This window comes from Sceloporus undulatus, chromosome 1, assembly GCF_019175285.1.
Source record: "Sceloporus undulatus isolate JIND9_A2432 ecotype Alabama chromosome 1, SceUnd_v1.1, whole genome shotgun sequence".
In the NCBI taxonomy this organism is placed as follows: Eukaryota; Metazoa; Chordata; class Lepidosauria; order Squamata; family Phrynosomatidae; genus Sceloporus; species Sceloporus undulatus.
This window is the reverse complement of record NC_056522.1, coordinates 209,603,558-209,622,588: the sequence shown is the minus strand read 5'-3', so window position 1 is coordinate 209,622,588 and position 19,031 is coordinate 209,603,558. Positions and strand designations below refer to the sequence as shown.

The window sequence follows — 19,031 nt, the reverse complement described above, 5'->3', positions numbered from 1 at the left end:
GAGCAGCAGAAAACAAGCTTGCTCCCTCCTCAATATGACATCCTTTCAAATACAGTGGTACCCCGGGATACAAAATACCCACGTTACGAAATTTCCGGGTTACGAAAAAAAATCCATTGAAAATAATTGTTCCGGGTTACGAAGGTTATTTCGGGTTACGAAAAATTTTTTGGTGCTTTTCGGCGCTATTTCACACGAAATCGCGGCTTTTCCCCATTAGCGCCTACGGCATTTCGGCTTGCGAATGCTTTTCGGGTTACGAAAGCGGCGGCGGAACGAATTAATTTCGTAACCCGAGGCACCACTGTATTTAAACAGGGCTATCATATCACCTCTTAACCTTCTTTTCTCCAGGCTAAACATCCCCAGCTCCCTAAGTCGTTCCTCATAGGGCATGGTTTCCAGACCCTTCACCATTTTTGTCGCCCTCCTTTGGACACGCTCCAGTTTCTCAATGTCCTTTCTGAATTGTGGTGCCCAGAACTGGACACAATATTCAAGGTGGGGCCTGACCAGAGCAGAATACAGTGGCACTATTACTTCTCTTGATCTAGACACTATACTTCTATTGATGCAGCCTAAAATAGCATTGGCCTTTTTAGCTGCCGCATCACACTGTTCACTCATGTTCAACTTGTGGTCTACTTGGACTCCTAGATCCCTTTCACACGTAGTTTCATTCAGCCAGGTGTCACCCATCCTATATCTGTGCATTTTATTTTTCCGCCCTAAGTGCAATACCTTACATTTCTCCGTGTTGAATTTCATTTTGTTAGCTTTGGCCCAGCTTTCTAGTCTATTCAGGTCATTTTGAATCTTGATCCTGTCCTCTGGGGTATTAGCTATTCCCCCTAATTTGGTATCATCTGCAAATTTGATAAGTATGCTTCCAATTCTGTCATCCAGGTCATTGATAAAGATGTTGAATAGCACTGGGCCCAGGACAGAGCCCTGTGGGACCCCACTGGTCACTTCTTTCCAGGATGAAAAGGAGCCATTGTTGAGCACCCTTTGGGTTCGGCTGGTCAACCAATTACAGATCCATTTAACAGTTCCTTTGTCTAGCCCACATTTTACAAGCTTGTTTGCAAGTATGTCATGGGGAACTTTGTCAAAGGCCTTACTGAAATCAAGATATACTATATCCACAGCATTCCCTTCATCTACCAAGCTGGTAATTTTATCAAAGAAAGAGATTAGGTTTGTCTGGCATGACTTGTTTCTCTGAAACCCATGTTGACTTTTTGTGATTATGGCATTGCCTTCTAGATGTTCACAGACTCTCTGTTTAATGATCTGCTCCAGAATCTTTCCTAGTACTGATGTCAGACTAACTGGACGATAATTGTTGGGATCCTCTTTTTTCCCCTTTTTGAAGATGGGGACAACGTTTGCCCTCCGCCAGTCTGCTGGGATCTCTCCTGTTTTGCAGGAGTTTTCAAAGATTATTGCCAATGGCTCCGATATTACATTTGCCAGTTCTTTTAATACCCTTGGATGGAGTTCATCTGGTCCCGGAGACTTAAATTCATTTAGATTAATAAGGTGTTCCTCTACTATCTCTTTACTTATTCTGTGCTGAAATTCCCCTATCCTGTCCTCTGCTCCATTATCCTCAGGTTGAGCACCCTTTGCCTTTTCTGAGAAGACTGAGGCAAAGAAGGTGTTGAGTAATTCTGCCTTTTCTCTGTCTTCTGTTAGCATTTTGCCATCTTCTCCACGAAGTGGCCCTACCATTTCCTTCTTCTTCCTTTTGCTGCGGACATATCCCAAAAAGCCCTTTTTATTGTTCTTAACCTCTCTAGCAAGCCTGAGTTCGTTCTGCGCTTTAGCTTTTCTGACTTTACCCCTTCACATGCCTGCTATTTCTTTGAATTCCTTTTTTGTGATTTCCCCCTTTTTCCATTTCTTATACATGTTCCGTTTCAAACTTAGCTCGGTTGAAAGTTCCTTAGTCATCCATCCTGGTTTCTTGAGACACCTCCCGTTTTTCTTTCTCACTGGAACTGTTTGAAATTGTGCCTTCAGTATCTCTCTTTTGAGAAACTCCCATCCGTCCTGAACTCCTTTATTTTTTAGTATTTCTGACCATGGAATCGCCCTCAATACTTCTCTAAGTTTACTGAAATTCACTCTCCTAAAGTCTAGGATGTGTGTCTGACTATGCCTGGCTTCTCCTTTCCACTGTATTACAAACTCCAGGAGAACATGGTCACTTCTACCTAATGATCCCACTACTTGCACCCCATTAACCAAGTCATCCTTGTTGGTTAGGATCAGATCTAAAATAGCTGACCCCCTTGTTGCCTCTTCCACCTTTTGGACCATGAAATTGTCTTCCAGGCAAGTGAGGAATTTGCTAGGCCTTGAGGATTTTGCTGAGTTTGACTTCCAACAAATATCAGGATACAGTGGTACCTCGGGATACGAAATACCCAGGTTACGAAATTTTCGGGATACGAAAAAATCCCATAGGGAATTATTGTTTCGGGTTACGAATGTTTTTTCGGGTTACGAAAAAACTTTTGGTGCTTTTTTCGGCTTTTTCGCACAGGATCGCGGCTTTTCCCCATTAGCGCCTATGGCAATTCGGCTTACGAAGGCTTTTCGGGTTACGAAAGCGGCCGCGTTACGAATTAATTTCGTAACCCGAGGCACCACTGTAGTTGAAGTCGCCCATCACTACTACATCTCTCTTTTCTGAGTGTGTGGTCATCTGTTCTAGAAAGATATCATCCAATTCCTCAGTCTGACTTGGGGGTCTGTAGTAGACTCCCACCGTAACATCCTTGTTGTTTCCCTCCCCTTTGATTCTTATCCAGATGCTCTCCACCTGGCTTCCATGATTGATGTCCAGAATCTCTTCACTGGTGTAAATATCTCTGACATATAGTGCTATTCCTCCTCCTTTCCTGTTTGGCCTATTTCTCTTAATAAGGTTATACCCCTCTATTTCCACATTCCAATCATGAGACTCATCCCACCAGGTTTCAGTGATGCCTATTATATCATATTTGCTTTGTTGTACTAGGAGTTCGAGTTCATCTTGCTTATTTCCCATGCTCTGTGCATTAGTGTAGAGACATCGCAGACCATGGTTCCCTTTTTACTTGCTGCCTGTGCAAGTTTTTTTGCCTCCCACTGTTGGGTCCTTGCACTGTTTGCCTTGTTTCCTCTGTGTCAGTTTGACTATTTTCTCCAGCCCTTTCACCTTCCTTAATATTGTCTCCCTTCCCCACGGAACTCAGTTTAAAGCCCTCCTGATCAAGTTCTTGAGACTGTTGGCAAAAACATTTCTTCCAACTGGCGTGAGATGCAACCCGTCCGTTGCAAGAAGTCCCTCCTCATGGAACCGCAGCCCATGATCGAAGAATCCAAATCCTTCTCGGCGGCACCATCTGCGAAGCCAGTTGTTCACATCTGCTATTTTCCTCTCCCTTTCTGGACCATGTCCTTCAACTGGCAGAAGAGACGAGATGACAACCTGTACATCCATTCCTTTCAGCTTCCTACCAAGTGCCTCGTAATCCCTTTTGATGTTCTGAAGGCTGTGTCTTGCAGTATCATTAGTTCCCACGTGGACCAAAAGGAAGGGGTATTGGTCAGTAGGCTTGACCAGTCTTGTCAGTCTGTCTGTCACATCACGGATCTTTGCCCCTGGAAGACAACACACCTCTCGAGACATCTTGTCAGGCCTACAAATCACTGCTTCTGTACCCTTCAGCAAGGAGTCCCCCACTACGACCACACGCCTCCTCCGAGGCTTAGCAGCGGCTGTTCCCTCGAAGGGGACTCTCAGGCTCCCCTGCTCTGTCCCTGAAGTTTGTTCATGCTGCTCTTCTTCATCCTCCTTGATAAGGGAAAGAGCTTCGAATCGATTCTCTAGCTGCAAGCTCCCAGAACAATTCCTTCTTGGCTTACTTCTCTTTGTGACATTCCTCCAGCTGTCTGCCTCCTGTGTATGGCAAGTGACCTCTTCCACCCTAGCATCTTCCTCTGCATGGTACTAATCCAAGATGGTTAGTTCTATTGTGTCCAGGAAATCCTCTTGTTCCCTAATATGCTGAAGTGTAGCTACTCTTGACTCCAGCTGCTATAAAGGGGGTTTATATGTTTGATAATAAATAAGATACACTTATAAAATATGCTGGACTTAGTTATTTTAAATAGTATTTTTTGTCTCTGTTAAGATTATCAAAATGGCTAAGTGTTCTGTTTAAATAAATAAATAAATAAGACTGCACCTGGAAGTCAAGGACAGTTTTGCAAAGAAGGAGGCAAAGCAGTTTTTGGAGCCAACTGATAAGAGAGCTCCATCCTCATTAAATGCCAAGAACACTATTTTTTTGGTGGGGTTACTAAAAGTCAAGAGAGATCCCCCTTTGAGTATGCGTAATGGGGGTGATGAACATTAGAACACACCTATGCATCTATAATGACTAATTTAAATGGTCATGATATGTATGATGAGATATGTTATGGGTGGAGTTTTTACATACCTGAAATGGAGGTCTTAAAATTGATCACATGTCTAGATCTAGCCAATAAAAATGAGATAGAAATATTGTAACAGAAAATGTCTTATAAATACTGTGTGAAACCTCAGACGGTGTAAAGCCTACTTGCCTGAGACACCCCTTCTTGCAAGATTGTAATGAATAAATTGGAAAATGCTGCTTCACTTGTTTTGTCCTGATTAATTTGTTTTGGTGCTTTGGTACTTAGAAAAATCTGTATCTCACATATATATAATGTAGTTGCTCCAGCTTTTTCAGGGTGCAGCTGTTCATACTGGATGCAAACTCTGTGTTGCTGGTCCTGATGTTGTGGGGAGAGACTTTTCCACTAGTATATTTTTCTATGGAATATCTTCTCTTTCTAAAAACTCAGTTTCATAAAATTAATTAGTAACATAACAAGTTAATGCAATCCCAGCCAAACTGGCCAATATTAAAACTTTTCCTGGATGACTGAACTTAGGAAATCTGTATGTATATGTAATTCATAGCTCTTGGGATATAAACATAATATATATTATGTTTATGTTTATTTATATCCTGTCTTCCTCCCAGTACAGGGACTCAAGATGGCTAACAAATCTAAAACAGTCCAAGTTAAAGCACTATAAATATGCAAAATACAAGTTTAAAAAACAATTCATCAAGTTTGGTCTTGATTGCAGTCGATCTCGTGTATAAGTTGAGGGCAGGTTAGGGGCCAAAATAATGAATTTTGATATGACCTGTGGATAAGTTGAGAGTAAAACTTGGGGACATGTAACAAAGAATGAAAAGGATGAAGTAAAGGAAAGCAATAATATAATACAATGTCAATGGACTAACAAAATTTCAGCAGGCATAACAGTTTGTGCTCACCCTAAAGGCTGGCTGGATGAGACAGTAGAGTGGGGTCCATGCTGTCACGGTAGATTACACTCTTGCCTTTCACCAGAGCATGGTTCCTTATATAGAGTACTTACAGTACTTACTTTGACCTGTGGATAAGTCAGCTCAGATTTTTTTGGATCCAATTTTTTGACTAAAATTTCCAGACTTATACATCAGTATATTCAGTAATTTCATACCTATAATGTCTACATTTGTAAGAGTTCGTAATCAAGTTTTTTTTTAAAAAAAACTTTCATATTTAGCAGAATTCTCTTCTTCAGTAATTGGAAATGAAAACTTCTGATTTGTAATTCCATTACAGTCTTAAAGTTTTGAAGCCATGGGAGTGAAAACCCAGAGACCTCGTTGCTTTTTTGACATAGCCATCAACAACGTACCTGGTAAGAGAGATGCCATTGGATTTCATGTTAAATTTTGTTGTGTGAAAAGGCCAGTTGCATTCACTGAGTCGTGTTGATCCTAGGGGCCACATTATTAATGTACAATGAACGTAAGTTCTGTGTCCTTAATGATGCATTTTTATTTTTATTTTAGCTGGAAGAGTTGTCTTCGAATTATTTTCAGATGTTTGTCCAAAGACATGTGAGAACTTTCGCTGCCTTTGTACAGGTTTGCCGATATTTTTTAATTGTTAATATAATTCACTGTAGAATGCAGCAGTTGGTAAAGGGTAGCCCATGGGCTGCATGTAGAACGAAAGGCTGGTTCTAAGGGCACTCCAAGACTTCCTGCACCTTCTATTCCCCCCCCCCTCCCAGTTCCCCTTCCTGATGCAGGTAATTTTGCTCTGTTCTTCTACACTATATGTCCTGGGTAGCCATCTGTTGTTTTTTAATTTTCTTTTCTTTTTTTAAAGCCTCTCCGATCTTAAAACATTGGAGAAGGGCAAAAACATAGGAAAACTGCCACCTAGAGTCCCTAAAGGAAAAAAAACAGGTTGTAGGTGTGTTTATGCAACCCTCTGAGGTCCAGTGCAGGGGCATATGACTTCTGTAGTCTAAATGTAATTATCCTTAAGATGATTCAAGTGATATAGCACAACAAGCCCCCAAATGAACTGTAATAGTACTGAATGATTTTGTTATTCTTCCATTGGTGTATTAAAAATGAGAATATGTGAAGTCCTGTAGCATTCTACAGTAAATTCATGTTGTTTTTGTTGTGTGCCTTCAAATCATTTCTGACTTATGGCAATGCTGAGGCAACCCTGTCATGGGGTTGTCTTGGCATGATTTTTTCAGAGGAAGTTTACCATTGCCTTTGTCTGAGGCTGAGAGTATGTGACTTTCCCAAAGTCACTCAGAGGCTTTCATGGCCAAGCGGGGAATTGAACCCTGGTCTGCAGAGTCATAATCCAACACTCAGACAACTACACTGTATATTGGCTCTCAAATACAGGTGTTGTATTGTGTATTATGAGCCAATTCTGATCACTCCTAACTTTGCCCTTCCTAATATTTCACCGAGCACAACTTCTCAGTGTCTTTTGGGTCCTTTTGAAGGTCAGTGGCAAAATAAGGTAGAACCCCTACCTTCTCCCAGAGCTAAAGAAGGTTTGTGCCTTACATTGTATCGGGCTTCAGAGGGATCTCATTGCTTCCTGAATTGATCCAGGTTTCCATGCATGGTCATAGATGAGCCATCTGTGAACCTACGCCCAAAATAATACAACTAGACATAGTACAACAATGAGAATAATTATGTTGAAAATGGTGTCTGTTCTCTGTGTTAGTGAGAGGAGGAATCTGCAGAAAGTGAGTATCACCATGTTACCACCTAGAATAGGCAGGAATAGCAGATGACATAATTGCCAAACTGAAGTAATGCAGCCATTTTGCTTCATCAGTTCTTTCCTTCCATGTCCCTAGAACAGAGCTCTGTCCTTCTAATTGACCTCTTTTTTGGAAAGGAGAAGAGGTACAGAGTGGCCAAATGCAAAATTTAACAAGATTCCTTTACCAGTTTTGTAGAAGCTGGCAGGTGTTCTTGTGGAAGAATGAAAAAAACTGCAGTGGACAAGATAGTGTGAAACAGCCAGTGTTTGCTGTAGGGGCAGGAAGTTCCCATTCTTACCATTGGGTAGCGAGGGCACTGTAGTCAAAGCCATGCAAATTCATGGTTGAGGAGTAGATAGTGTCTCTGGTGTGGCTACAGGGTGTTGACAGCAGTAGGGATGACTGCTCACCAACCAAGGACTTGCACATAACTAGCTGCATGCACACTTAGCATTGCTGTCTAATGGTATGGAATTATCTGTGCTTTATTGTGCCTTCTCATTGGCATTCATAGAATCTACTGCTCTATCTTGTGGCGCAAATTGAGTACATCTTTGCAGAAATAAAGAAAAAAGAACATCTACTAGTTAGAGGTCACACTTCTGGAGAATGATCTGCCTTATGCTTTGAAAAGACTGCTTGATGTAAAGCAAATTCTTCAAGTACTCATTTGTGTAGATGCATATTTGTGTTCCTAAGATGCTCTGTGCAAATGAATCTCTTTGTGTAACTATGCAGGGAACATAAAGAACAATCCTAGTTTTGATTCAAGCGTGACTCTAGTGAGGAGAGAGTTAAGCAAATTTTTGGTTTGGAATCCATTTTTATTACTGTTTGAGAAGTAAAACATTATTTTCCCCAAAGCCCAGAGCAAATTAATTTGTGATCTTGCCTGACTCCTTGAAAGAGTTTTTGAGGATATTGTATATGCAAAAGAAGTAAATTTGTTGCAGCCATAATTAAAGCTCTTCTTTAAATAATTTTGCGATTATTCTTTGTGTGAGATAAGTTTATATTTCAGTAAACCAATGCCTCAGTGCTTTCTTCACTAACTAAACAGTTAGCATCCTGTTGCTGATTACATTGAATTTACAGACAAGAACAATCATAGAAGCAGAAAACTATGTCTACATGCTCATTGGGACATATATTTTGAATAATAAGTCCTTCCATTTAGAAAATCTAGAAGAGTTTCAGAGCAGTTTGTGATATGGCATGTAAACTGTGCCAGACCTTCATACGTATGTCAGGATTTGGGCCGTTGCACAGAAGCTTAATAGAAAAACAACATTTGTTTTTAGTGATGTCCTAGCAATTTGTTTGAAATATAGATAATGTAATAAGAGAACTCCTTGCAATTTGCATTTTACTTTGGTTGTATTCTGAGAAACTGTAATTAAAAGTTATGTGATTTGAATGTTTTTCCCTTTGCAGGTGAAAAGGGTACAGGAAAATCAACCCAGAAGCCATTGCATTACAAAAGTTGTCTGTTTCACAGAGTTGTGAAAGATTTCATGATCCAAGGAGGTGACTTCAGTGAAGGTATGACTGGCTACTGAAAATAATTGTTTACAGATATGAGATGTATATAAAATAGTAATCTGAATGGCCATGCCAAGTCCTATGAAGAAAACACTCAATGTCTATGCTATGGTTAGTGCATGCATTTTCATGAGATCTTGTACCTAAATGTCTTTCTAGTGAATGTTAGAAAATAATAATGCAAATAATTTACTTTTAAAACAAAACTATATTATTTGGCCACAGTGGTACATGCCTTGGTCATATCCTGTTTGAACTACTGTACTCTGTGTGGGTCTGCCTTTGAAAAGTGCTTCAAAACTTCTGATGGCCCAAAGAACTGGAGCCAGGTTATTAACTAGAGCTGGCTACAGGAAGCACATAACTCTTGTTGCAACAGCTCCACTAGTTGCTGGTCCATTTCAGGGCATAATTCAAAGTGCTGGTTTTGATCTATAAAGCCGATAGGAAGAAAACCAATTGTTTGGAATTTGGAACTGAATAAGTGTATTGTGGATACTGTAGACTGCTACAAAAGGTAAATAAATGGATCCTAGAGCAAATGAAGCCTGCACTCTCCCTAGAAGCTAAGATGACAACTGAGACTGTTGTACTTTGATCATATCAGAAGGCATGACTCACTAGAAAAGACAATGATGCTAGGTGAGGTAGAAGACAGTAGGAAAAGAGGAAGAGCACACTCCAGATGGATAGACTCTCAAGGAAGCCACAGCTGCCCTAAGTCTGCAAAACCTGAGCAGAGCTGTTGATGATAGGGCGACTTGGAGGTCTCTCATTCATAGGGTTGCCATAAGTCGAACTCAACTTGATGGCAGTTAAAAACAAGATGGTGAGAAAATATAGAATAGTCTCATTCTGCTTCATGACAATCAGTTTTCTAAGATTTTCCTAATTTCACATAAATTAAAGTTGCCTACACTAATCAAATATTCTCTGTGAAGGCTTTCAAGCTGATAAGAAACATGTTAGAATTGCATGACATATCAACAGTATTGTAATATTTTTTTTTGTTTTGTACAGGAAATGGGAGAGGAGGAGAATCAATATATGGTGGCTTTTTTGAAGGTAAGAATAGTCATGTATTAAATTCCCTATCATAGTTTATTTGTTTAATATATATGTATGTTAGGAAAACTACTTTTAATTTACCCTTATCTGCAGGCAGATTTATTTATTGAGGACTGTGGCCCAATCTGTTCTTGAGATTCCAAAGTGGAGGATAAGAAGCTTATCCATAATTACAGATTTTTAAAAACCTTTCTCCTGTAATGTTTGTAATATGATATAGCAACTCAGTTTTGTTCTCTTTCTTGAGGTTCTAATTCCCCTTTTATTGAGGACTATAACAATCTTCCATCCCATGTCTATCTAACATTCCTCCACTCAGCCTTTACCATCTAACTGATGGTGCCTATTCAAGCAGCTGTGTTTCAAAGTTGCTTACATTACATCATCCTAAGAGAGAAAACCAGACAGATTCTTAAAATGAGCAGGCAGTGTGGGGTAAATGTGAATGCTAAGGGGCAGTTGTACAAAACAGTTCAGCAAATTGGAATTTTACAATTTCTGTATTTCCCTTCACAAGTTGCAAGGTGGATGGTTTCAGGTGCTAATCACAGTTCTGTGTGCTTTCTGGCAGCTTGAATTGTGCCATGGTGTTTAAAAGGCTTTTTCTGGAGTTGAAGAGCAGTTTCTGATTCAAAACTGTAATAAACATATCTGTATAACATCACCTTTTTACAAATATCTCGAGTTTCTTTCTTATGTTTAACTCCCAGAATTATCCATTTTTCTTTACATATTATTGCTATCATTTTGTATAAGACAAAATAATGAGCTTGTTTTCATATCGTCTGTTTGGGCTAATAGGAGTGAGATGTTTAATGTACACTGCTCTTGCTCAACAGATTTATTGAATTGTAAGGCAGCTCTACTTACGCATTCACTTATTCTGCGATAATCCTAATTCATCAGAATTGATAAAATAATGTTTTATTTTGCAAATTTTACTGAAAATTATAGTACATGTCTCTCTGTCTTTAGTTTTACCTGTCTGAATAATGTTTGGCATTGAGATTATTCATTTGTGCAGTTTGACAATCCTTATTTAAAATGCTAAAGAAATGCCAGTGCAAGGTAATACTTGGATTTTTGAAGTAATTCAAACGCTTTCTCTAGATGAAAGCTTTGCTGTAAAGCACAACAAAGAATTTCTCCTTTCAATGGCCAACAGAGGGAAAGATACAAATGGTTCACAGTTTTTTATGTAAGTATCATACCAGCTCCACTGTGTTTCTTCAGCATTTGGATGATAGTCCTTACAATTCAAATTGTAAGAACTTAGAATTGTTCAAATGGCCAATTCTTTTTCTCAAAGCATGAATATCTTTTAAAGTTATGGAAATGTTTATTTTGGAGGTAGAAAATAGGATTAAAAGTTCATAGGGAATAAATTTGAATATCTTAGTTATACTCTATGTAAGAATCAAGATCAGCTATGTATTAGAGGAAACTGTCACTGTCTTCTAATTCAGGAAAGATCTCTGTTCACCCGCTAGTTTAGCATTGTTGAAGTTAAGTTAGTGTGTACCTGATCTGTGTCTGGAGAAGAAACCATTAAAATCCTTATGTAATTTCTTCTGAGCTTTCTAAAGAAAAACTGGATATGAATTTAGGGATGTGAATAGGAGGTCAAGAGGCAGTGCTTATTTAGTCCAGATAGTCTCATCAATATATGAGCAAGCTACCTTTCATATATGTCAGGCCTTCTTGAATATCTAGTGGTAGCAAAATGTGCTACTTTGACACCAGGATTCTGCCCCTAGTGAAATTAGAAACTAGCCTGTGGTTTGTATGCTCCTTCCTCTGCCTCTCACTGTGCATAGAAGGTAACGGGTGAACAAGAAATCTCCATGCGTCTCATTTATGTCTCCTTATAGTGAGGAGGAAGGGAGGTGTACAAAACTGAGCTCTATTTTCTCTTCGTGCCATGAATGGAATAGTATCCAAATAGAATCAAAGATTGAAGAAAGCTATGAGTTTATTGTGATGAAAAAAAATTAAATCTATTTTCTTTAATAAGCTCCAGTCTGAATTCAGAGTGATCCCAAGTTTACCAGCTGCACCTAGATGGCGTTGTAGGTAGGGTAATATATTGAGGACTGCTGTGCCATCAGAAATGTTGTCTTTCCTTCATCTTGTCTGTCTCCCCTCAGTTCTTTATGTCTTTTCTGTTTTACCCACCCTTTTCATTGCCTCAGTTCCTCTTTAGTGAGGCCAGTGCCTCCCTCTGAAAGGAATACAGTTGTCCCTCCACATTCGCTAGGGTTAGGGGAACAAGACCCCCGTGAATATGGAAAATCCGCAAATAACAAAAACACTGTTTTTACCTGAGAGGACACCTCTCTAGGAATCTCTAGGTCCTCCAGGGCAACTCTGTGGTCACTGTCCAACATACACTGACCATAGAATGGCACTGGAGTAGCTACAAATGGTCTTTCAGTGCAAGCTTTAGTTAAAGTTGACCACAGAGTTGCACTGGAGGACCTAGACAGTCCTAGAGAGAACATATTAATGAAATCAGTGAATAATCAGAGCTGCAAATATCAAAGCCGCAAATATGGAGGGATGACTGTAGTTATAAACATTGAGTATTGACTCAGTTTTTTATGATACATTAATCATATTTTTTAAACAAATGCACACTTCAAACATTAGTTTGAGTACAAGTGAAATCCATTATATTCTGGTGAAATATCTATATAAATTTATATAATCCCAGTACCATCAGGAGGGCTATATTTCTGAAATTGGCCAGCATTTCCTCTCTTATTTACCAATAGAGGCCATGTTCTAGTTGTAACTGCAGTGGTGAGCCTGTGTTTAGGCTGTACTACTTCCCACTGAAAATGAGGACTCACATCGCTAACTATTCCTCTGTATAAAACATTTCGTCTTTATGGAAAACTAGATATCAGGCAGAAAGGTTAGCCTTCTTTATGTGTTATCCAATGTTGTATGTAGAGGAAGTTGTTTTGTAGGCAAAACATTCAGTAATGTGAACTCCCATCTGCAGAAAGGCCTAGATAGAAGCTTACCATTCAAGTGAGAACTAGATCTATATAATGTAATGGTTGAAATTCCTTCAAATTTATAAATACTCTTGCCATAATATTCCAGTTGATACCTTTGGCAACATTACAGTGCCTTGCTACTTGAACTACAGACTCAACATACAATGTCTTTTGAGTATGTTTTTTTCTTGCTGATGGTATAATGCACCATATCTAGCCGGCTTCGAAAGATCCTAACATACCCTTTCTTTTTTTAAATTCTTGCTCCTGATAACATCAAAGAACAACCAAACCTACGCCTCACCTAGATGGGTAAGTACCTTTGTACTTCTTGATTGTAATTTGGAAATTTTAATTTGATAACTCTTTGAAATCTTCTGTCTGGTAGAAATGTCTGTCAGCTTTTAAAAAGAAGCTGTAATCTTTCAGGCTACATGTTGTGTTTGGACAAGTAATCTCGGGACAAGAAGTTGTAAGAGAAATAGAAAACCAGAAAACAGATGCATCTAGTAAACCTTATGCTGAAGTACGAATAATGAGCTGTGGAGAGCTAATTCCAAAATCCAAAGGTAAGACTGAAATAATTTCTCAAATATTTCTAAAGATGTCTTCTAGATTTTGCAATACAGATGTGTCAGGTCTGACTGAAAGGCTTAGTAACCTAGAATCTTGGTTAATTGTTGCTGAAATTATAATAACACAAAGCATATTAGTAGAATTCAAAGACATAGCCATGTTAGTCTGTAGAATTAGTATGTACAGAGATATTATAGCACCTTTGAGATTAACTTCCTTTTTATTGGATGCATATTAGGTGAAGAACAAAATATTGCAGTGTGTTCCCATCTGCTAAAAGAAATGCTTTTGATAGGACATAGGCAAAAAACTTTGCCCTGTTCCAAGGTATAACAGAGAATTAGAGCTTCAGCAGGTGAAATCCCATCCCCCCCCCATTTTCTGTTTAAATATTTCATCCAGCACCATGTTGTAGACTGTAAACCATTGAACATATGGTGCTTGAGTGCCCGAGTGTGTGTGTATTTTTATTGTCCAGAATTCATTTGGGCAGTTACGAATGCATAACCACCATAGTTACATTGCTATGCAGTGATGGCTGGTCTGATCTCACTCCCTGCTTGCCAGGGTTTGCTTTGGTTTGCTTTGCTTTGTCCAGGAAAGGTCATATATATATATATATATCCATCTCCTCTGCAATTTCTGGCCTTATTTCTGCAATTTAAACCTCTCTTTTCTATTTCTTTTTCAATTCTCAGTCGTATATGTTAAAAATAAGCACTTAACCTTTGGTTCTCCTGATAGTTGTTCTCCCTTGCTAGTCCCCCTCCTTTTCTATTGCTTTTCTCTTCCATTCATACTTCTCTTTCAAACATGCCCTCGGGATGGGAAAGTTAAAGCAAAATACATAAACCTAGCTCTATTTCTCAGAGCTCTCATGCCCCAAGGCACATCCATGTAATTCAGGATGCACGTGTACTTTTAGCTGCTTCCCTCAGGACCCACAAAGATATACACATAACATCATCTCCCATGGCAATGGCTGTCTCCCCCAGAGCTGCTTATGCTAACAAACCTACTGAATCTATTTGGGTTGATATGCATCCTCCCTGTGTCAGTAACCTTGCAAAGCCTGAGATACTGGAGTCAGTTTCCATTCAGCAACAATTAGAAATAGAGGATTTAGGCTCTGAGGGAGCCATTGATTATGAATATTCAGAGGGGCCTATGGAAAAGGTGATGGGAGCTGACCCTGACAGAGCTGCTTCCCCTCTGACTCCACCAATTCTTGCCACAGCTTCCGCAGCCCCCATTTCTTCCTCATCACCCATCATGCCTAAGAGAGTGCGCAACATGCAGCAACCTGTCACAGTGACCTTTTTTGAAACCCATATTATAGACACTAGGCATTTTGAGCCAGGGAGTACAATGCCTGGTACAGTGCCTATGCATTTTCTATGCTCTTGCCCTTGTTTGGTAAGACTATGTAGCATCAGCAGATTTTCTCTATAATGGCAAAGGAACCAGCCTCCTCCCACTAATCGTGTCTCTGTAATACTCACACATGAGGCAGTCTCTCCCCACTGCCAATGTAGAAAAATGGCTAGCAATCATACCGAACATCCTGCACTGAGTGCTGAGAACTAAGTTGATGAGGACTCAGCCACTTGGAGTTAGCACTCAACACTCCCATAGTATTCAGGACTCAGATGTTGCTTCTTTCCATACAACATCCCTGAGAGACTCATCTGATTTAAGAGGGGAGGAATGGTCAGGCACTGGTGAACAAGAACCAAGAAATTCAAATCACAACTCTTCAGGCATTTCACCAGATTTTACTCTCCAAAGACTGAAGTCTAGGATGCCCTGCAGAGTCTTTGGCCTTGAGGTCTGCTACGCTCATTATCCTTGATCCCCCTCATAGTGCTGAGGAGGACCGGGGGGTGGGGGTGGGACAAGTCTCAGTAATTCTAGTGGCCTCACATTGGATGAGGAAGCTGTAGTTCTCCCATTTCTTTGCTCTATCAACTCGACCACCGCTCATGCTCCCAGCACTTCTGCATCTTCTCAGTCAAGATCCAGTCTTCCGTCCAGACACAGAATGGCTCTTCACTTCCACCTGGCAGTTGAGCAGAGAACATAGTTAAAACAAGGCCTTTGTTTTACCACAGGGTGGTAAACATTCTCCTATTATCTAAGTAAGTGAAAGTCCACTCTTCAGATCTACAAGACAACCTGGAAGGCTTTTCAGAGATAGTCTCATAGAAAATTTATTTCTCCCCAACTGCAAAAATTAAGGATATTCTAGAATTGCTACAATCATGCCTTGACATGGGATTTAAACTAAACACTCTTCACTGCCACACAATAGCAATAGCATCCATTTTATCCAACACATACCCTCTTTTATCTCATCCTAATATTGAGAGATTTCTCAGAGGGCCAGCTCTTCTGTGATTCACAGATTTCCTTCATGGGATCTCCACAATGTGCCCTATCTAAACCTCCCTTTGAATTACTTTTATCCGTTCCTCTTAGAATTCTTTCTATCAAGACTCTGCTTCTGATTTCAGTCATTTCAGCCAGAAGGATTTCAGAGCTCACTGCCCTATCTTGATGTAAATTTGATTCTGACCATTTCTCTGTGGCTGTACCAAGGTTTCCTACCCAAGATAAAGTCTGTTCCATCTTTCCCAACTCATAGTACTTCTTTCATTCTGTCCTCACTCAGCAAACACTTGGAAAAACAATGGCATATGCTATAGATGCAAGAACACAAAAAATGTATCTCAAGAAAACTGAAACATTCAAAAAATCAGAAACTCTCTTTGTATCCTTTCTTCCTGTTCACTGGGAATGAAGATACCTTCTGCTTTGCTAACCAGATGAATTAAAACATGAATCTTCTTGGCATACATGACCTTAGGTCTTCCAAAACCACAAAATAACATAACAGCACACTTAACAAGACCAGCATCCACTACTATTGCCCTTTCTACTAATGCACCTCTAGAGGAAATCTCAAGGCAGCAACAATGGCAGTTCCATCCACATTCACTAAACACTGTAAGCTAAACAAATATTCCTTAGCCAGAGCCTCATTTGGTAGAAGTTCTGCAACAAGTAGTACCACCATAAAATAATAATAAATAATAAAACTTTTATTTATACCCCACTTTTTGTTAAAACAATCAAAGCGGCTTACAACTGTTAAAATAGCACATCTATATATATAAAGTATCCCTTCTTTAAAAAAAAATTAAACAATATAAGATTTAAAATTACATAACTATTAAAAACCATTAACAGTGGCAGAGTCATCACATATATGTGGGGGAATCACCACATGGCCGAGTAGTTTATTCTGGAAAAGCCTGCCAGAAGAGATCCGTCTTGACAGCTTTCTTGAAGCTGTCTAAGTTGGTGGTTTGACAGATCTCGTCCGACAGGCCGTTCAACAGGCTGGGAGCGGTTGCAGAGAAGGTCCTCTGGGAAGTCGCAGTCAGTCTGGTTTTTATAGGTTACAATAAATTCTTCCCAGAGGACCTGAGTGTACAGGGCAGATTATATGGAAGTAGGCGATCCCTTAGATAAGTTGGGCCCAAGCCATGTAGGTATTTAAAGGTAATAACCAACACCTTGTACTGTGCCCGAAAATTAATAGGCAACCAATGGAGTGACTTTAGTATTGGTGTTATATGGTCACTCCTGGATGTTCCAGTGATCAACCTGGCCACCATTTTCTGTACCAGTTGAAGTTTTCGGACTAGGCACAAGTGTAGCCCCATGTAGAGTGCATTGCAAAAATCAAGTATTGAAGTTACCAGTGCATGTACTACAGTTTCGAGGTCCCCCGATTCCAGGAAAGGGCTCAGCTGGCATACCAGCCGAAGCTGATAACAGGCACTCTTGACCGTCGCATTAACCTGATTTCTTATATGAAACGACGAATCAAGAAGCATCCCCAGACTATGAACACAGTCCTTTGAGGAGAGCGTGAACCCTTCTAGGACTGGAGGTTGCAACCCGATACCTGGTTTGGGGCCCCTGACTGTGAGTACCTCCGTTTTATCTGGATTCAGCTTGAGCTTGTTTTCCCTCATCCAGTCCATTACTGCCTCAAGACACTGATTGAGGGGAGAAATGCCGTCTGCCGTCGTCGCCGAGGCATGAAACATGGAGAAATATATTTGGGTGTCATCAGCGTACTGATAACACCCCGCTCCATGTCTACAGATGATTTCTCCCAGCAGCTTCATATAAATGTTAAATAACATTGGGGACAGGATGGCGCCCTGAGGCACGCCACAATTAAGCTTGATTTTTGAGGAGCAACTGTCTCCTAGCACCACCCTCTGGAACCTGCCCAAGAGGAAGGGTGGTTCCGATTCCTAACTTGCTCAGGCGTTCCAAGAGGATGTTGTGGTCTATTGTGTCGAATGTCACTGAGAGGTCTAGAAGCACCAGCAGGGTCACGCTCCCTCTGTCAATGCCTAGACGAAGGTAATCAGTTAAGGCGACCATGACAGTCTCCACGCCATATCCCGTCCTGAAGCCAGTTTGAAATGGATCTAGATGATCGGTTTCATCCAAGACCACTTGGAGCTGAAAAGCAACAGCCCTCTCGATCACCTTGCCCAAAAATGGCAGATGAGAAACAGGCTTGTAATTTTTCGTGTCCAGGGGGTCAAGGAAAGGTTTTTTTCAGGAACGGTCTAACGACCTTTAGAGAAAATGGTACATAACCTTCCCCAAGGGATGCATTGATGACACATCTAAAAAGTGCTATCAGGGCATCATCCCCTTGGACGGCAAGCCATGATGGGCAGGGATCAAGAGGGCATCCTCACCTTTCCAAGGATCTTGGTGCCATCTCCCACCCTGATCCACATGTCTGCTTGGGTAGATCCTATTAATGGGTGGCTCCTTCTTCACTGGCTGAGAATGGCACACTGGAGGACTTACTGTGAAGATCCATTCTTGCCATGGAGAAGGAACTATCCAGCCCCACTCTAGATGGTTAGAACTTAATTCCTTTCCTGGACATGGGGAGTCTTTACTATTCTTTCTTGTGTCTCAGCTTGTGAAGGAACTAAAGCAGGAGGAGATGAGGACTGACAGAGGTTCATTTTAAGTAACATACTATCTTGCCTAACCTGGTTGACAACAGGAAGAGCAACAAGAAGAAGATGGATTGAGGCGGGAAGCAACAGACCAACAAATAAACAGCATCAGTTAAAAATACATCGATTTAAAAGAACAAACAAGACACATGTAATAATAATATAATAATATTTACTTATACCCCACACTTCAGCCAAAACGCTATCAGAGTGGCTTACAAATGGTTAATTAGACATTTCCCTACCCTCAGGCTTACAATCTAAAAAGACAAGACAAAAAAGAAGAAGGGAATAGCGGTGGGGAAGGGGGAAAGTCTAGCAGATCTTCTCTCCCTCAGAGGCCTGGATCACGGCAGATGGAATGGAGGGAGGGCCTTCTTCTTTTCAGGCAAATCCTGATGGAGCTGGCTCGCCCTTCTCTTCCTGTGGATGAAGGGAGGGCTTTCTTCTTTTCAGGTAAGGCCTGATGGAGCTGGTTTGCCTTTCTCTCCCTCTGGATGATGGTGGATGGAAGGAGGGCCTTCTTTTCAGGCAAGACCTGATGGAGCTGTATTAAAACACATTTAAAATTCATCATTTAAAATTTACAGTTTA

General features: G+C 40.4%; 1 protein-coding gene across 1 annotated transcript in view; it reads left to right on the top strand.

Annotated features, from left to right (window-relative positions):
• Positions 1 to 19,031, top strand: part of PPIG (peptidylprolyl isomerase G) — a 39,476-nt gene that overhangs the window by 12,921 nt on the left and 7,524 nt on the right. The window contains 7 exon segments of the mRNA XM_042464339.1: positions 5,710 to 5,788; positions 5,943 to 6,017; positions 8,618 to 8,725; positions 9,746 to 9,790; positions 10,904 to 10,991; positions 13,081 to 13,110; positions 13,228 to 13,367. Coding sequence (XP_042320273.1) covers positions 5,728 to 5,788; positions 5,943 to 6,017; positions 8,618 to 8,725; positions 9,746 to 9,790; positions 10,904 to 10,991; positions 13,081 to 13,110; positions 13,228 to 13,367 — 547 coding nt within the window. The 5' untranslated portion in view covers positions 5,710 to 5,727.